This window comes from Scyliorhinus canicula, chromosome 7 (genome assembly GCF_902713615.1).
Source record: "Scyliorhinus canicula chromosome 7, sScyCan1.1, whole genome shotgun sequence".
NCBI classification, from domain to species: domain Eukaryota; kingdom Metazoa; phylum Chordata; class Chondrichthyes; order Carcharhiniformes; family Scyliorhinidae; genus Scyliorhinus; species Scyliorhinus canicula.
Genome location: NC_052152.1, coordinates 37,201,915 through 37,221,410, shown reverse-complemented (window position 1 = coordinate 37,221,410; position 19,496 = coordinate 37,201,915). Strand labels below are relative to the sequence as shown.

Sequence of the window (19,496 nt, the reverse complement as noted above, 5' to 3'; positions counted from 1 at the left end):
GGAAGGGGTGGGGTGGAGGGTGGAAGGGGTGGGGTGGAGGGTGGAAGGGGTGGGGTGGAGGGTGGAAGGGGTGGGGTGGAGGGTGGAAGGGGTGGGGTGAAGGGTGGAAGGGGTGGGGTGGAGGGTGGAAGGGGTGGGTGGAGGATGGGTGGGGTGGGGTGGAGGGTGGATGGCGTGGAGGGTGGATGGGGTGGAGGGTGGGTGAGGTGGAAGGTGGATAGGGTGGAGGGTGGATGGGGTGGGGTGGAGGGTGGAAGGGGTGGGGTGGAGGGTGGAAGGGGTGGGGTGGAGGGTGGGTGGGGTGGGGTGGTGGGTGGGGTGGGGTGGAGGGTGGAAGTGGTGGGGTGGAGGGTGGAAGGGGTGGGTGGAGGGTGGAAGGGGTGGGTGGAGGGTGGAGGAGCTGGGGTGGAGGGTGGAGGGGCTGGGGTGGAGGGGCTGGGGTGGAGGGGCTGGGGTGGATGGTGGAGGGGCTGGGGTGGAGGGTGGAAAGGGCTGGGGTGGGGTGGGGTGGAGGGTGGAAGGGGTGGAGGGTGGAGGGTGGAAGGGGTGGGGTGGAAGGGGTGGGGTGGAGGGTGGAAGGGGTGGGGTAGGGTGGAAGGGGTGGGGTGGAGGGTTGGGTGGGGTGGGGTGGGGTAGGGTGGAAGGGGTGGGGTGGGGTGGAGGGTGGAAGGGGTGAGGTGGAGGGTGGAAGGGGTGGGGTGGAAGGGGGGGGGTGGAGGGTGGAAGGGGTGGGGTAGGTGGAAGGGGTGGGGTGGACGGTGGAGGGGCTGGGGTGGAGGGTGGAGGGGCTGGGGTGGAGGGTGGATAGGGCTGGGGTGGGGTGGGGTGGAGGGTGGAAGGGGTGGAGGGTGGAGGGTGGAAGGGGTGGGGTGGGGTAGGGTGGAAGGGGTGGGGTGGAGGGTTGGGTGGGGTGGGGTGGGATAGGGTGGAAGGGGTGGGGTGGGGTGGAGGGTGGAAGGGGTGAGGTGGAGGGTGGAAGGGGTGGGGTGGAAGGGGTGGGGTGGAGGGTGGAAGGGGTGGGGTAGGGTGGAAGGGGTGGGGTGGACGGTGGAGAGGCTGGGGTGGACGGTGGAGGGGCTGGGGTGGAGGGGCTGGGGTGGAGGGGCTGGGGTGGAGGGTGGAGGGGCTGGGGTGGAGGGTGGAAGGGGTGGGGTGGAAGGGTGGGGTGGAAGGGGTGGGGTGGAGGGTTGTGTGGGGTGTGGTAGGGTGGAAGGGGTGGGGTGGGGTGGAGGGTGGAAGGGGTGGGGTGGAGGGTGGGTGGGGTGGAGGGTGGAAGGGGTGGGGTGGAAGGGGTGGGGTGGAAGGGGTGGGTTGGAGGGTGGAAGGGGTGGGGTGGAAGGGGTGGGGTAGGGTGGAAGGGGTGGGGTGGAGGGTGGAGGGGCTGGGGTGGAGGGGCTGGGGGGGAGGGGCTGGGGTGGAGGGGCTGGGGTGGAGGGGCTGGGGTGGAGGGTGGAAGGGGCTAGGGTGGGGTGGGGTGGGGGGTGGAAGGGGTGGGATGGAGGGTGGAAGGGGTGGGGTGGAGGGGTGGGGTGGAAGGGTGGGGTGGGGTGGAAGGGGTGGGGTGGAGGGTTGGGTGGGGTGGGGTAGGGTGGAAGGGGTGGGGTGGGGTGGAGGGTGGAAGGGGTGGGGTGGAGGGTGGGTGGGGTGGAGGGTGGAAGGGGTGGGGTGGAGGGTGGAGGGTGGAAGGGGTGGGGTGGAAGGGGTGGGGTGGAGGGTGGAAGGGGTGGGGTGGAGGGTGAAGGGGGTGGGGTGGAGGTGCTGGGTGGAGGTTGGAGGGGCTAGGTGGAGGGGTGGTGGTGGTGGAGGGGCGTGGTGGTGGAGGGGGAGTGGGGTGGGTTGGGGGAGGGGAAGGGAAGGGCAGAGTGTTATATTATTCTAACATGAATTAGGAAATAAATGTTTGTGTTTGAATGTGTTGGGTGTCCTTGAGCCACGTCGCTCGCTGCTACATTGTTCTGTGTGTTGGGGGGAGGGTGTGTCGGTCTGCAGTACATGGTCTAATCTGGGAAAGAGGTCTTCCAACACCGGGTTAAAGTCCAACAGCTTGATTAATAAGGTGAACAGGGTTTATGGGGAGAAGGGAGGTGAATGGGGATGAGAAAATATCAGCCATGATTGAATGGCAGAGCAGACTCAATGGGCCGAGTGGTCTAATTCTGCTCCTATGTTTTATGGTCTTATGTCACACTCCTTGCTACAATGCTTTGTTGGGTTAATCCCATTCAATTCTATTCTGTTCAAATGTTCAACAGTGATTGGGGTTGAGGCTAGATTGAGGATATAGCTGGAACAGTAGAAATATCCGAAAATTGGAAATCCCACTCTTGAACTCTGCACTTCCTGTTTTTGTGGTGGTGACTAGATTGAGGCTTTAGTTCCATATTTAATTCTGATCATGAGTCATAGAGGTTTACAGCATGGAAATAGGCCCTTCAGCCCAACTTGTCCATGCTATCCAGTTTTTACCACAAAGTTAATCCCAATTGCCTGGATTTGGCCAATATCCCTCTATACTCATCTTACCCATACAACTGTCTAAATGCTTTTTAAAAGACAAAATTTCACCCTGTAATAAGTCCATGGAGGCAGAAGTCCCTTCACCAGAATCCCTTTTATTAACAAAACCAACAGCAGTATGACCATATGCATTCAGCTTGCTGTCTACACTGGGAGTGCAGAGGATCTGACACTCCCTGTTATGTACAGAGAAGAGGTTCCCTGATTGGCCCACTAATCAGGGAACTCGTATTCCAATTGGCGAATCTCAAAGGCCTGTTCTAAGTCATTACATACCCGTCTCTACTGCTGCCTCTGGCAGCTCATTCCAGATACTCACCACCCTCTGGGTGAAACGTCTGCCCCTCTGGACCCTTTTGTATCACTCCCCTCTCATCTTAAACCTATGCCCTCTAGTTTTAGACTCCCTACCTTTGGGAAAAGATGTTGACCATCGACCTTATCTATGCACCTCAATATTTTATAGATCTCTACAAGATCACCTAAAAGCCTCCTACGCTCCAGGGAAAAAAGTCCCAGTCTATCCAGCCTCTCCTTATAACTCAAACCATCAAGTCCCGGTAGCATCCTAGTAAATCTTTTCTGCACTCTTTCTTGTTTAATAATAGCCTTTCTGTAATAGAGTGAGCAGAACTGTGCCGAGTATTCCAAGTGTGGCCTTACTTTTTTTTAAATTTAGAGTACCCAATTAATTTTTTCCAATTAAGGGGCAATTTAGCGTGGCCAATCCAGCTAGCCTGCACATCTTTTGGGTTGTGGGGGCGAAACCCACGCAAACATGGGGACAATGTGCAAACTCCACACGGACAGTGACCCAGACTATTGAGGAAGGACTTCCTGCTGTTGGGCCTCTCACAAGATGTTGCGCTCTCATCACCATTCACACTTGATGCAAATGGGAGTGCAAAATCTCAGCCAATGTATATATTAATGTTTTAAAGTTGTGATATATTTCATTCCTAGCACGCAATGGAACGAATCGGATACACATTTTCCCCAAAAAGCCTAACGTTAATACAGAAGTGGTCTCAGGTATGTTACAAGTCAAAACAATCAGCCTCTTTATAATCTATGCACAGTAGGATGTTTGCCATACAGCTAGTTGGAGAACCTGCACAAGGCACACATGGGCTGAATGCTTTGCAACAAAATGTGTTGAAATTATGAGTAATCATATTTCCACTAACCAGGTAAACAAATCAGGAATGCATGTTTTGAATAGTGGATCCAGTAGGTCTTTTACATCTTTAGGTTATTGAACTATACGAATATATTACAGAGGATATTACAAATGTATATTCAGCAATGTTTGAGACTATGTACTGGGCCAATTGAAAATATAAATGTATTATTCTGTTAAATTTGTGGTTCAGAGTTCTTGCCGGTTTGTATAAATATACACATTACATACAGTAAATCAGGGCACCCAGCCTACCTCAAGGTGCCCCGGGACCAGATCTAAGGGTACCTTACCTCTCCAAAGGGGTACCCTGCCAACTAAATGAACCCACCAAGTTCAGATATGCTCTAATCTGCTCTACTACAATCTACACACGTTGGGTTTCACAGTCTTGGCCAACTAAAATTCCACTTCAGGGGAGCTCGCTGACGATCTAAATGGCCAGCTGCCTGCGTAAACCACATATTGCAGATGAAACGCCTGCTCCCATTCTCACCACCACAAAAACAGGAAGTGCAGAGTTCAAGAGTGGGATTTCCAATTTTCGGATATTTCTACTGTTCCAGCTATATCCTTAAGTGACCTTAATTGTCCTTAAGGACTGCAATTGGCTATTGGGGTGGGAAGGCTGTCCTGATCTTTCCCCGATGTGGATTTGCCGGCGTTGGACTGGGATGAGCACAGTAAGAAGTCTTACAACACCAGGTTAAAGTCCAACAGGTTTGTTTCAAACACTAGCTTTCGGAGAGCTAAACCAGATTGTTTGCCGCCCTGGTGTCCTGGTTGACTTTTCAGCTGAGTTTCTGACCCCTTACCCTCTCCTTCACTGAGACTGCCTGCATTGACATCTGTTACTTAACCGGTCTCTACTGGCTCAGCTCATGTGTTGCTGAAACCCTCATCCTGCCTTTGTTACCTCTAGACTCAATCATTCTAATGCTCTACAAAAGCTAGTGCTCCGAAAGCTAGTGTTTGAAACAAACCTGTTGGACTTTAACCTGGTGTTGTAAGACTTCTTACTGATCTTTCCCAGCCTCTGACATAAACGGGAGAAGTTGGTAAAGGTCCCTTCCCACCTGATTATATTGCCCACTCTGCTTCTCAGCCCTCTGCCAATGGGGGTTTTAGATTTTACCCAGAGTTACAATGTCAGCAGGAAATTCACCCACCTAATTGCCACTTATTATACATGAAGACAAGTACTATGGTAGAAGAAGGGGAATATTCAAAGACAAATTGACTAACACGCTGATTGTTTAGACATCTGTGACTGCATGGGCAGAAATTTCAATTCAATTCAATATTGGGAAAATTGAAACCACTTTTTAATCCCCCCCCCACTAACTGTTCCCTAACCATTGACTCTGCCCCTCAGCTTGACTACTTTCTAACGCTAAACCAGATTGTTTGCCGCCCTGGTGTCTTGGTTGACCTTTCAGCTGAGTTTCTGACCCCTTACCCTCTCCTTCACTGAGACTGCCTACATTGACATCTGTTACTTAACCGGTATCTACTGGTGACTCAGCTCATGTGTTGCTGAAACCCTCATCCCTACATTTGTTACCTCTAGACTCAATCATTCTAATGCTCTACAAAAACAAGATACTGATATCTAAAAAGAAACAGAAAATGCTGGAAATATGCAACATCTTTGGAGAGAGAAACAGGGTTGATGTTTCAGGTCAATGAACTTTACCCCGTGCTCTTCAAGCTGATCCACCATCATTGACCCTTCATTAAAAACTCTGATGCCTTGTCTGAACTTGCACTAAATCCTGTTCACTAATTATTCCTGTGTTCACTAATCTACATTGGCCTCTGGTCCACCAACACCTTGATTTTAAAATTCCCCTTCTTGATGTCCCATCACGCCATGACTTGTCCCTCCCTATTTCTGTAACATTTCCGGCCTAAGACCCCATCAAAATCTCTATGATTCTTCAATTCTGGTTGCTTGTGTATATCCAAGTTGTTTTATTCCACCATGTCTTTAGATTCCGAGGCCCGTCATTACAGCCCTAAACCTGTCTTCCTCGCTCTCACTCTTCCTTATCAGAAATTCCTTAAACGCCTTTGGTTGCTGATCCTTCAAGTGGCTCAATGTCCAACTTTGTTTGATAATTGCTTCTGTGAAATGCATTGGGACATTTTACTGTATTAGAAGCATAATATAAATGCAAGTTGTTGCTGATTTCGGAGATGGTGGCGTAATATCATTGGACTACTAGTCGCCGAGATCCAGGCTAATGCTTTGGGGACATGGGTTCAAATCCTGCCACGAGATTTCAATTGAGTGCTAAGTTCAGTTAATGTACCTGGACTATAAAACTAGTCTCAGTAATGGTGAAGGAAATCTGCTACCCTTACCTGGTCTGGCCTACATGTGACTCTAGGCCCACACCAATGTTTGGTTGACTCTTAACTGCTATCTGAACGAGCTTGCCGAGCAAATCACCCAGTTCAAGGGCAATTAGGGATGGGTTACCGATGCTGGCTTGCCATTAATTCCCACATCACATGAAAGCAAAGAAAAACATGATTGATTAGCTTTCGCTGAACTTCGTAGAATGATTTATTTTTTGTATTGTACATAAGCTGAGTAAAATTCCTGATCGGCTTTCTCAATAACTGTTTCAGGTGGTCAGTCAGTTTCCGATAGTGCGGATGTCCATTCTGGTACCAGTTCATCACCAAAACCTCTCATTCCAATTAAATCAGGTATAGTGTTGGAAACAGGTTGGAATTCTCTGGTTGTTGCGATTCACTTTTCCCGCTGCAGCGCAACCCTGCCCCACGGGTTACATTGGTGGTGTGGGTTGGTCACAAAGGGAAATCCCATTGACAAGAGGTGGGAAGATAAAATCCTGCCCGCAGTGAATGGCACTTTGCTGAGGAATACACAACTGGGGGACCGGAGAATCCAGCCCAGTGCTTCACCAGGATTCCTAAAACCATGGATTTTACTATACTCCCAGAAATCCAAACAATATTTGTACGAGCTTAGAAATTTATCAGCACAAAGATGCTCGCAAGATTATCTGAGACAATTTGGGCAACTCCATAATTCTTGTGGATAAAGCTCTCCATGATGCATAACTTCAACTTCCTAGTGTAATTATTGGAGTTACTGAATTTTCAGTATTTTGCAGAAGAGTTTTGTCATTTATGAAACTTCTTAAAACTATTTTTATTCTGCCATTTATTTGAATGTAAGTCAATCTCAAGGGAAGAAATAGAAAATACTGGGAGAATGTTGGCCTGTTCAATCAATCTACCAGAAAAGAGATAGCAGCAAAAAAATGCTGCATAAATAATACTGACCTTTTTTTTACCTTATGTCATAAGAACATAAGAACATAAGAACATAAGAACTAGGAGCAGGAGTAGGCCATCTGGCCCCTCGAGCCTGCTCCGCCATTCAATTAGATCATGGCTGATCTTTTGTGGACTCAGCTCCACTTTCCGGCCCGAACACCATAACCCTTAATCCCTTTATTCTTCAAAAAACTATCTATCTTTACCTTAAAAACATGTAATGAAGGAGCCTCAACTGCTTCACTGGGCAAGGAATTCCATAGATTCACAACCCTTTGGGTGAAGAAGTTCCTCCTAAACTCAGTTCTAAATCTACTTCCCCTTATTTTGAGGCTATGCCCCCTAGTTCTGCTGTCACCCGCCAGTGGAAACAACCTGCCCGCATCTATCCTATCTATTCCCTTCATAATTTTAAATGTTTCTATAAGATCCCCCCTCATCCTTCTAAATTCCAACGAGTACAGTCCCAGTCTACTCAACCTCTCCTCAAAATCCAACCCCTTCAGCTCTGGGATTAACCTAGTGAATCTCCTCTGCACACCCTCCAGCGCCAGTACGTCCTTTCTCAAGTAAGGAGACCAAAACTGAACACAATACTCCAGGTGTGGCCGCACTAACACCTTATACAATTGCAACATAACCTCCCTAGTCTTAAACTCCATCCCTCTAGCAATGAAGGACAAAATTCCATTTGCCTTCTTAATCACCTGTTGTCATGTGAGGGTCCCTTTAAGAAAAATGTGTTTTATCAAATGGCTGCAGTGATGTCATTGTGTGGGTGGAGCTGGGTTGTGATTCTGTCTTTTACTTTCGTTTTGAGCTGGAAGCTGCTTTGTGGCTCTGAGTTTTTTGATTTCGTTTTCAGTTGGGATCTGCGTTCAAACAAAGAAGGTGTATTTTTGGTCTCTCTCTCTGCATGCTAAAGAATGTCTTCAGGCCACTTAATAACTTCAAAGTAATACCTGTTTTCTGTAAGGAATTCAAACCTACTGTTTTGTAGGAAAAAACGGTGTTTGGCTAATAGATGTTGTTAGGAAAGTTATTAAGCGATACCTATAGAGTACTGTATCTTTGGGGGGTATTTGTGTTGGTAGTTGAAAAGGTGTTTAATGTGTGCTTATAAAATGTTAACTGGATTCATAGAATAAACATTGTTTTGTTTAAAAAATACTTTAGATCTCTGTTGCACAACACCTGGAAAGTGGGCCCTTGTGCTCCTCATAACCAAAATCTATTAAAAGTTGTAGGTCAGATGAACTCCATGATATATTTTGGTGTTCTCTAAACCCTGGCCCATAGCACTTAATAGACTCAAAAACTTTACCTCCCCTAGTTAACTAGATGGATGCTCCGCTTGTAGATCGAACAAACCAGAAAACACGAAGTAAAGCAAGGCCTTGTAATTTAGAGAAATCCATATGTCTGTTTACCTCATTAAAAACTATCGAGCTAAGTGTTTCTGAAAGAAATATGTCCTCTCCCAATCCCCCCTCCTTCCCTCCTCTCCCATATGAGGCAGCAATGAAATATATTGATATTCATTGAAGTTTCTTTACATTTCTACTCCTAGCTTTACAAGAACTGTCATTCGTAACACACCAATGCAGACACAAATATTATGGGCCGTGGTTTAGAGAACAGCAAAGTATCATGGAGTTCACCTGACCCACAACTTTTAATAGATTTTGGTTATGGGGAGCACAAGGGCCCACTTTACAGGTGTGATGCAACAGAGAACTAAAAGTATTTTAAAACAAAAACACCCTAACCCTAACTCTAATGTTTATCCTATGAATCCAGTTAATAATTTTATAAACACACAATAAACATCTTAGCAACTACCCCAACACAAATAATCCCCACAGATACAATACTCTATTGATAACCCTTAATAACTTTCCAAACGACATCAATAAGTCAAAAAACCAAATGCAGTAGATTTGCATTCCTTACAGAAACAGGTATTACTTTGAAATCATCAAGTGATCTGGAAACATTCTTTAGATTGCAGAGAGAGATATCAATACACATCTACTTGGTTTGAATGCAGCTCTCCAACTGAAAGCGAAACTAAACACAGAGCCAAAAAGAGCTTCCAGCTCTACACACAATGCCATCACTGCAGCCATTTGATAAAGCACACTTTTCTTAAAGGGACACTCACATGACACAAATAAAAGCACTTTGATGTTACCTAAAGCTTAAGTCAATACCACATGCCAAGCTTATTAGCAACAAATATGGAACCTGTATTATCAGCACTGACTTCTAAAAAATCTCACCTGATGAAAGAGCTGTGTTCTGAAAGCTAGTGATTCCAAACAAACCTATTGGACTTTAACCTGGTATTGTTAGACCTCTTGCTGTTCGAAAAATCTAGCATAGAAAGTCACTTACTAAAATCGTTGTGATGAAAATATTAGCTCACTGAATAAATATCTTTCCTGCTTTATTACATGTATGGTACCATTCCTGATTGCAAATAATTGCCCTCCTAAAGTCATGGGTGAAATTTCTCCCAGACTTCTCACAGTTTCCATTGAATTTATTATATTATTCGGTGGAATAATTCACAGTACAGCATAATTTTGCCAGGGAAAGTTCAACTGTGCATTCAAAATATAAAACATTTAATTTGGACTATGAAGGGGGGACATTGACACTTTTTTTGTTTGGTTTCACTCTCCTCTGTCATTTAACACGGTAAATCTACTAACAAGACAGTTTACAGGATGCCAACAGCCTTTTAATCCTGATTTGTTTTGGTGTTAGATTCAATGGGAGTTAAAATTGGACAACAATGAGTGGGACATTGCTGTATGGAGGGGTGCTCAAAATACGGGGCTGTTTAGAACAGGGCTAAATCGCTGGCTTTGAAAGCAGACCAAGGCAGGCTAGCAGCATGGTTCGATTCCCGTAACAGCCTCCCCGAATAGGCACCGGAATGTGACGACTAGGGGCTTTTAACAGTAACTTCATTTGAAGCCTACTTGTGACAATAAGCGATTTTCATTTCATGTTTTCATTTTTCAAATATAGGATATCAGAAACCCAGCATGCCCATTTGCAGTTTCAACAGAGGTGGGTTGGGTGGTGGGGAGTGGAGAAGATGGTGGTGGTGGTGGTATGGTGGGCGACTAACCTGCTCTCGAGAAGTGGGTCCAGGATATTAATATTTTACTTGCCTCAAATGTTATATTGACTGTGGACTGGGTTTCCCAAGCCTCAGAACACCCAGGCAATATTTATTTGAATACAAGGTTGTGTCGGGTGCTGGCAGGAAACCCATTGAGAGTCCCGCATTGCCATCTTCAGGGACTGCTCACCATCAGGCCCTTAAATGACCAGTGGCAGGACATCCCTAGGATCAAGGACAACTCAGGAAATCCTGCCCCTGAGAGCTGCTGTGCCAATTGAAGGACGGCATCTATCCATTGCAGGCAGTGTCAGGGAGACTGGCCAGCAGAGGCCCCACCCCTTTCCTGATGCTGAATCCCTTGACAAGTTAGGTAATGAGTGCCTTTGAATGAGGGATCCCATGACCCCATCCTTGGGAGCTCATAAGCAAATGCACCAGATTTGCATTTCGGGCTTCCCAAGTATCAAATGGCTTTCTGCTGCTCCTGATTGAATAGCAGAGGAGGTAGGATCAGGCCCTCAAGTGGACCTTGAGTGGGCCACTTCAGGGTCTCAATTGGTAGTATGGCGGGAAGGCTGTCCATGAACCTTCCTGTCCAGGACGCAATCGGGGCAGAGGCATGAATGTGGTGGTATCCTTATCCACCACCCTCCTACCCAATTAAATAATCCCTGCCACCAAACCCATCGCAGGGGAATGCATTAAATTCTGCTCCCCGGCAGCTGAAGAGAGGCTGGGTCCAGCAGGTGAATGTTTATCTTGGACTACTGGTAAGCCAAGAGAAGCAGAATGCTTCCCCACAGTTCCTCATGCTTCCCTGCCCAAGATTCACCCCACCCAATGGTGATTGGCTGATCTTCTCCACTGATCTAAGATGCCTAATACCCTACCCTCGACCACAAGCCGGTGATTTATTTTGACCTTGCATCCATGATCACACCTCTATCTTGCATTCACTATCTATTCCAGCCAAACATCTCTCCTCACTCATCCCAATTGAGGCCTACTAGCTGAACTCGATCTGGCTGGCTGGTTGCGGGCTATAGAGAAATCCTTTACAGTAAAGGTCCTCCAGTTAAATTTGTTTGCATTGCCATATTACGCTTAATCCAGGTTTCCCAATGACCAGGATCTCCACCCACTCTTTCCCCGCTTCTCCACAATAATGGGACAAATATTCCTTCCGATAATCTCTTAAAACAATCCTTCACAGGTTAATTCAGATTATTTATTAGTTTTATGTTGTTTGCCACAGAACGAACTCCTGATCAGTTCCGTGCCAAGGGAGATAGAAATAAATTCAAAGATAAAGGTAAGTGGAATGGAGAAAGTAGTTTGTAGCACTGTCCATTTGCCGCAGGAACTAGCAGCCAGACCATATGTTTAATGAGTAAATTGGGAATTGACCGTGAGGTCCGTGCAATATTATATTAAGTAATATAAATGGACCAGAAGATATGAGAGGGATAATAAGTCCAGATTTTCAACACTACCTGTGCGATACTAAAATTACGATTCACACCTCACTCCAAACCTGAGAGCATTGACAGTTTCAGAAATTGAAATGAAACCAGCCTTGCAGAGCAAAGGTGAGGTTCTAATACTAGGACTTAGCCAAGGGTAAATAAATAGTTCTGATTTCAATGATAAATAATATTTTAAAAGTACGTAATGTTGTCTATTTTGAGCAGAATAGGAATGTACCATTGTGCGGTTCATCTGTCAGTAATACAAGAAAAGGTTCATTTAACATTTTAACAGGAGTGTTCATGCAAATTACTTAAAGATAAAGAAATATAGAAAATTGTCCTGATAATTGACGCGTGTTGTTAGGATTTTGTCCTTTAGTTTTGAATCTCAGGGGACAGTTTCAACTTGAATGATGAGCACTGGGACCAGTTGATCTAATTGTGGGTATCAACCATTCAGAACGATGCGATTTCCTGACATCAGTTGGTTCCTGCCACTGCTTACTAATGAATCATAAACTAACAGTACAGGGCTGCTTTTATAATCTCTCATCTTATTTCTGTGCTCCTTTCCAGAGATTTCAAATACTGTCACTAAGTCGTCGTTTAAAAATGTCAAGATAAGAAAACCAAAACAGAAATCAGAGATGAAGCCATTAACAACGAAAGGTAATATTCTGACATCGATCTTGGTACTCTGAATACAGCAGGAAGTAGAAACAAATGATTGATTATCAATCATGTGCTGCTTTGTCAAACTTGGCTTGGGTAAAATTCAATTCAGGAGGACTGTTTGATGGAGCGATAGCAAATATACTGCAAATTTGGTTAGCCCACTTTATATGAAGAATAAAATATCTCATGTTTACTATTTTACCCTTGTTGTATGTACCTCTAATTTTGTATAATCACATACTGCTGAATTGAATAGAGGCTTCATTTTCAGTTCTGGATTCATTTTGGGGCTAATATTAATTATTTTGTTTCCAATTAAGGGGAAATTTAGCATGGCCAATCCACCTACCCTGCATACCTTTGGGTTGTGGGAGTGAGACCCACGCAGACACGGAGAATGTGTAAACCCCACACGGATAGTGACCCGGGGCCGGGATTGAACCCGGGTCCTCGGCACCATAAGACAACAGTGCTAACCACTGCGGCCCCATTTTGGGGCTAATATTGATTGTGATTGCAAACAGTGTACAAAGCAAAGTGTTGATGCATTCTGGTCGCCACATTATAGGAAGGATGTGGAAGCATTGGAAAGGGTACAGAGGAGATTTACAAGAATGTTGCCTGGTATGGAGAGAAGATCATATGAGGAAAGGCTGAAGGACTTGAGGCTGTTTTCGTTAGAGAGAAGAAGGTTAAGAGGGGACTTAATTGAGGCATACAAGATGATCAGAGGATTAGATAGGGTGGACATCGAGAGCCTTTTTCCTCGGATGGTGATGTCCAGCACGAGGGGACACAGCTTTAAATTGAGGGGAGATAGATATAGGACAGATATCAGAGGTAGGGTCTTTACTCAGAGAGTAGTAAGGGCGTGGAATGCCCTGCCTGCAACAGTAGTGGACTCGCCAACACTAAACGCATTCAAATGGTCATTGGATAGGCATATGGACGATAAGGGAATAATGTAGAGGGACTTTAGAAGGGTTTCACAGGACGGTGCAACATCGTGGGCCGAAGGGCCTTTACTGCGCTGTAATGTTCTATGTTCTAATAGTTACGCTATAATGTTAAACTTTGAGAGAAATTCTTTTCAAATTTCTTGCCAAGTTTATCTTACCAGCTCCCTCCCACTATTTTCCTGAAGGCTTTAAACCTTTTTCAGCATGTGGTTCAACAGATACCATTTGTACAGTGTTGATGCCCCCAAGTGATCATTAGGCATCATCAGTATTGTGGGGCCAATCAGTCACGGGATTTATTCTGTCCCAGGCATATGCATATATATTAGGAGGTTGTTAGATACCAACCAGGAATTGGATCGCTCATCAATTTTCCTCTTCCTAATCCAGGTTAGCTAATGCTACTTGTAGTAATCAAACCACGATACTAGTTAAGAGAAATACATTCAGCTCAGGCTAGGGATTAAATCTAGGACCGTCATGGGGACCTAATTTAGCCAATTTAGCAAACCCAGCTTCCTCCAGTTATCATTATCTAATTTTGGCAAGGGGCCTTAAGCAGTCGTTACTCATTTACAATTGCACGGGTCTGAATACTTGTGTTAGGTGGATGCTTGGGAGTCATGAGACGTTGCCTTACTCAATATTGGCTCAGACATTATTCAATTATATTTTGGGTGTGGGATGTTGGTCCCAAAGATTCGTGCTCATTGTACCCTTGCTGAAGAATAGCAATAGGTTTTCAACAGTAACAACAAGTCTGGTCGCGGTAAAATCGGAGGCAAAGTGCCTGCCAAGGCCAAGACCCGCTACTTCAGCCCTGGTCTCCAGTTCCCCGTTGGTGACATTCACTGACTGCTGGATAAGGGCCACTATGTCGCGCAGGTGGGTGCCGGGACCTCCATCTACCAGGCTGCTGTGCTTGAGCAGCTGACCACCGAGATTCCCGAGCTGGCTGGCAACGTGGCACAGGGGAACAAGATGACGCCCATAATCCCCCACCACCTGCAACTCATCATCCTCAATGAGGAACTCAACAAGCTGCTGGGAGGGGTCACCACTGCCCAACATATCCAGGCTGTGTTGCTGCCCAAGATAACTGGGCACCATGCCTGGGGGGGGGGGGGGGGGGGGGGGAAGAGAAAGGTTATCTAATCAAGTTGTTGTCTATATGAGGTGTGTTGATATCTACATACATATTACATTAGTATTTGAATTTTCTCAATATGTTTCTGTTTTATTAATTTGATCAGTGCACATTGTATAAAATTCATTAACTCTTCTTATGAACAAAGTGTTCTATCAGTACATAGTGATGTATTTATATTTTCATGAAGTGTAACGTGGGTGATTAGGTATAATCTGGCTGCTAATAAAATTCCAATTATCGTGTCAATAGAACTTCAATTGCATGGAATTCAATGATATTTTGTGAAACATATATCACTGAGCTGATAGATTAATTTTGGAATTAATTGTGCTGCCAAGAGGTTTTTGGGACAGTATTGTACTTACTGAAAAAACTTCCTGTTATTAAGGCATTTTACTTTTACAAGCCACCTGTATATTGGTCCTGAAATTTGGTGGATGTTGTTCTAGTCCCTTGTAATGCCATGAATGGACTGATCAAAACCCCAATGCCAGGTTTCCACCTTGGGAGGGGGGCGGGAGTGGGGGCGGCGAGGGGTGTGGGCAGGGCTGTGGGACTATTATTCTGTCAGGATAGGATATCCGGTCAAGCCTCCACAAATTTCTAGACCAACTTAATTTTTTAGTCAGTAGAATTGTAGCTATATTTTTAATAATGTGATCTGTTATAAATTACAGAATCCAAGCTGCCATCCGCAGTCAGTCCATCCTTCCCATCAAAACCAGTGCCTAAGTCTGATCCAGCAGGCAAGTTCATAAGAAATGTTTTAAATAGTTAACACAGCTATGAATATTTCCATCGGGATACTCAAAGTGCAGGTACTGTTGGCCAATATTTTTATATACACATGCATATATGGACATTGACGCAAATAAAATTCCTAAGGGTTTCTTCCATTTAATTGGAATTGTTTCAAATCATAATATAGGCATTTTACTTTGAAGCAACTTGACTTTTATGACTTTGGAATATTAAACTGCTGGTGAAAGAAGTTTCAATGTTTTCCTCACGGACAAAAGTTCAGAAAATTTACAGAAACATATTTATTTGTGAGCACAAACCTATGCAACATAACCATAATTTTTTTCCCATTTGCTTCTTTTCAATAGTTCTCATGTGGAATTGTACAACTTATTTGAACTCTTTAATATGTGCAGTGCAAAGCTTTAGATACTCTTTTAACCTTTGGCTGTGTAGCATGGAGTTCATGCAGATGATCATGCGGTTACATTTGGAGTTGCTGAAAGAGATCAATCATTGCCTCTATCTGAAGTCTATTAACTTGCCAGAGCATTAGAATTTATGGTATTATTTAAGTGAACGGATGTCACTTGACACATTGACTGTGAATGTTAAAAGCAAGAATGATTTGGCTGCATCTTTTTGGGAAATCAAACACATGGCAATCTGATGCTTGCATGAAGTGTATTGTACAGCCAACACGCAACACTACTTGGCAGATAATATTTTCTGTTTCTTAATTGTTGTGAAACCGTTTCTGTTTTTGTGTTTCTTCTTGCGATGTCACCACCAATAGCTAACAAAGGAAACGTTCCCTAACTGTGGATTAATTTTCCAATGTGCTTTGTGGTACTTTCTTTTGGAAACCTATTCAATGATGTTTGCATGAAGTTTGTTTTCTATCAATCATCAGCAAACTTTTGGTATGTCATTTGATTATAACCTTCCCCACTCACCAAGGAAGAACAGACAGGTAGTGCAACCCTGCAGTGATCTGTATCTCCCTGTGTATCGTTGCATGGCTTTATACAGTGACATGGTGTGTTTGCAATATGGAATTATATTCGTCAGCCTTGTGTTTTGTGACTCAATTGCCATAATTTCTTTGATAATAACCAGAAGTTCTGCCTAACTTGTGATGGCCAAGCAATGAGAATATGCATCTGTTACTGTCAAGCTTAAGTTATCACACGTGTGGAGGACGCACCAGAATTTTAAACAATCCTGCTTAATTTTAAGTCTTTGGTGTGTCACATAACTTTCTACCCTTTTTTTGATAAAACATTACAGACATTCAGATACCAGTTTTCCTCACTTCAAGCGCATCTCCTGAGTTTGATACCATGGATAAGCAGCAACCCACAGGTAGACTCAATAATTGGAATAGCATAGGTGTGTGTTATTAAAGGTGATGTGCATTGTCATCAAGCATTACATCTATAAATGCATCAATACCAACATCCTCTTGCATGGATGAAGGCTTGAGATCTGACACTGAATTTTTAAGTGTAAATTTTATTGCTTAGTACTTATTTCAGTATGAACTTCATTTTTGCAAGCAACATTTCCGGTTCAGTAAATCCATACATTTTAATTAGGTGTGATAGCTTTTAACTATTATGTGAGGACACAACCTATCCTTTTTTTCTAAGCCATAGTGAGGCCTGTGGCTGAGAGCATGGATGGAGTAACCTGTATCAACATTTCCACTGGTGCTGTTTCAAATCGATTGCGGGGAGGTGTGAGAGAATGATCCACTGTGGATTCTTTACCCTCAGTTTCTCCTTCCCATGTGGGTTTATGCCTGTCCCACACTTATTATTCCCTAGGAACTCAATGAGGATTGGAAACCCGGCAGTATGGAGGTTCACACATATGAACTCACATCCCAGCGTCTGATGCTTTAAAGCATTAACTTCATAAGGACTGGGATCCTGTCCATTAAATTGTAGTTGTTCATTTACATGAACTGCATTACGACTTACAGATTACGATACTGTGCATGGACTTAAACTCTGAATGTCTTTGTTAAACACAGTCTGATTAGTAAGCAGCCAAATACAGTACAGCTTGACCAATGTGCTATTATTAACTGCTCAATACATGATGTTTGTATGTTGAAATGAAAATTAAGTTAACTGGAAGTGGAAGCAATGAGGTATCCTGTTTCCAAAGATATCGGCTTCTGTGCTAGGTCAGCAGAATGTTTCAACTTATTTTCTCTGAAATGCATTACAGAAGCTGCGAAACCACCTTCTACCATGTTGCCACTCATTATATTAAGTACAACCTCTGACCATACTGTTGTGGACAAGCAGCATCTATCAGGTAGTTCCAATAATAACATTATAGGATAGACGGGTTTGTGTGTGGTGCCAAATTATTTGTGACCTGTATCATATGTATGGGTAATTAGTTTGATAATTCCTAATGATTAATATGCCATAATGCCGTTGCTTATGAGTACAATGCATTGAAATATGAAGCCTGATCAGTCTACTGTAATATATTCTTGATTAGGTTAGGGTGCCTATTCAAAGCAAATTAGTTGGTTATAAAAGGATAAATAATATTGAAAAATTGTTCACCTATGTAGTATTTTTAAAATAGGTCCTCCGGTTTATAACGTTCTACCTAGTAAGCAAATGTGCATCGGTGAGGCATGTTCTTTGGTTACGAAATTTCATCTAATTAAGGCAAAATATTACAAAAAGAGTTGGTGGTGATTTAACAAAGAGATCACTCATCCAATGGGTAACTGCTGATTTTCAAATGGGCTCTCAAGTTGGGCGGCCAGAGCTTCCTCCTGAAACAGTCACGCACATTATCTTGGTTCTCCATCCCTGACTCCATTTTTCATACCAATATGTGTACCACACAGGTGTGCCCATTGATTCCAGGCACTAAGTGGCTTAACCAGCGGTCTTTAGAGGGACTACTGTAGGTCGCTCGCAAAACTCTTACAGATTGTACAAAAAAGTTCTGGTCCACAGATCTTGGTACATGAGCTCATTGTAAAGGCAGATGCCACCTGCATCCTGTTTAATAGAATTGGCTGCCCATAAATTGCCTCTTGGTGTCTTACTAGAATATAACAAAATGAGTGGGTTTCCTTGAAGGAAGGCATTACCAAGTGATAGAATGTTGTGATTACGTATTAGTTAGAAAAGCATGGGCTGGATTGTCCGATTCTACGGCTAAGTGCCAACGCCCGCGTGGAAAATATGGCATTTTACGGTTCTAAAATCGGCACCAAACCCTCACCGATTCTGGGACTGGTGAGGGGCTAGCAGCCGTGCACAGAAAACCCCCCGTCTCCCGCAGCAAAAACAGCTGGAAAATGGCTGGGTCCGTGGCCGTGCATGCGCACAGAGACGACCTGCAGCGGTCGCGTCGTACAACATGGCGCCGGCCGTGCATGGACCCGACCTGCTAAAGACGGTCCCACAGGACAACCCCTGCCCATCCCCACCAGTCCCCCCAGCCTCTGTGGAATGCCCCCGGCCAGCAGCACAGCTCCCGGCCAACTGTGGTGGCGCTGGGCATAGTCCACGGCCGCCACACCGTGTTCCCAACCGCTCAGGCCACACCTTAACTGTTCGGTCGGGAACTCGGTCCATCGGGGGCAGAGCATTGGGGGAGGGCCTTCGAATGATGCGCCAACGCCATTCCAAAGCATGCACCGCACAACGTAGTGACGCCAGTTTCGAGTGTGCGGAAACTTGTAAACCGGCGTCAAACTGGCGCAGCCCCCGATTTGGGTGTCGGAAAGGATTCTCCACCCGATCGCCGATTGTGATATTGGCTTCGGGCAACAGAGAATCTTGCCCCATGTATTTATTCAATGCACTATAGCTCATTTGTTTGCTGTGCTTCATCTCACGTACATTGTAATCATACTTTTACATGCGGACATACGAATTCGGAGTAGGAGTAGGGCTCAAAGAACCCATTCAGTAAGATCATGGCTGATCTGATTGTGGTGATCTACCACTGTATATATGTGTGTGCTTGCATTAGGGGATGTATGACAGTACCTGTATTACAGGTTTTCCGCTAAGCCCCTGCCGGCTAGCTCCACCCACAGGGAGCAGTATAAATATTCATAAGTTCCCCTGAGATGCCAATCTTCAGCTGCAGCCGAAGGAATAGCATCTCACTCTCTTATACTGAATCGAGTCTTTGTGTGCAATTGTTAGTGCCACACTAATAATAACTTGAACCCCAGACTGGTCCTTATCCTGACTCCCCCCTCCCCCTCCCCCCTTGTTAATCAAGAATGTATCTGGCTCTGCCTTAAAAACATGAAATGATTCTGCTTCCATCATATTTTGAGAAAAAGACTTCCAAA

At 44.8% G+C, this 19,496-nt stretch overlaps 1 protein-coding gene across 1 annotated transcript in view; it reads left to right on the top strand.

Annotated features, from left to right (window-relative positions):
- LOC119968873 (target of Nesh-SH3-like) overlaps positions 1 to 19,496 on the top strand; it is a 371,610-nt gene that overhangs the window by 121,839 nt on the left and 230,275 nt on the right. The window contains exons 8-14 of the mRNA XM_038801796.1: positions 3,481 to 3,549; positions 6,335 to 6,415; positions 11,407 to 11,463; positions 12,197 to 12,289; positions 15,082 to 15,150; positions 16,436 to 16,510; positions 17,384 to 17,473. Coding sequence (XP_038657724.1) covers positions 3,481 to 3,549; positions 6,335 to 6,415; positions 11,407 to 11,463; positions 12,197 to 12,289; positions 15,082 to 15,150; positions 16,436 to 16,510; positions 17,384 to 17,473 — 534 coding nt within the window. The remainder of the gene's footprint in view (positions 1 to 3,480; positions 3,550 to 6,334; positions 6,416 to 11,406; positions 11,464 to 12,196; positions 12,290 to 15,081; positions 15,151 to 16,435; positions 16,511 to 17,383; positions 17,474 to 19,496) is intronic.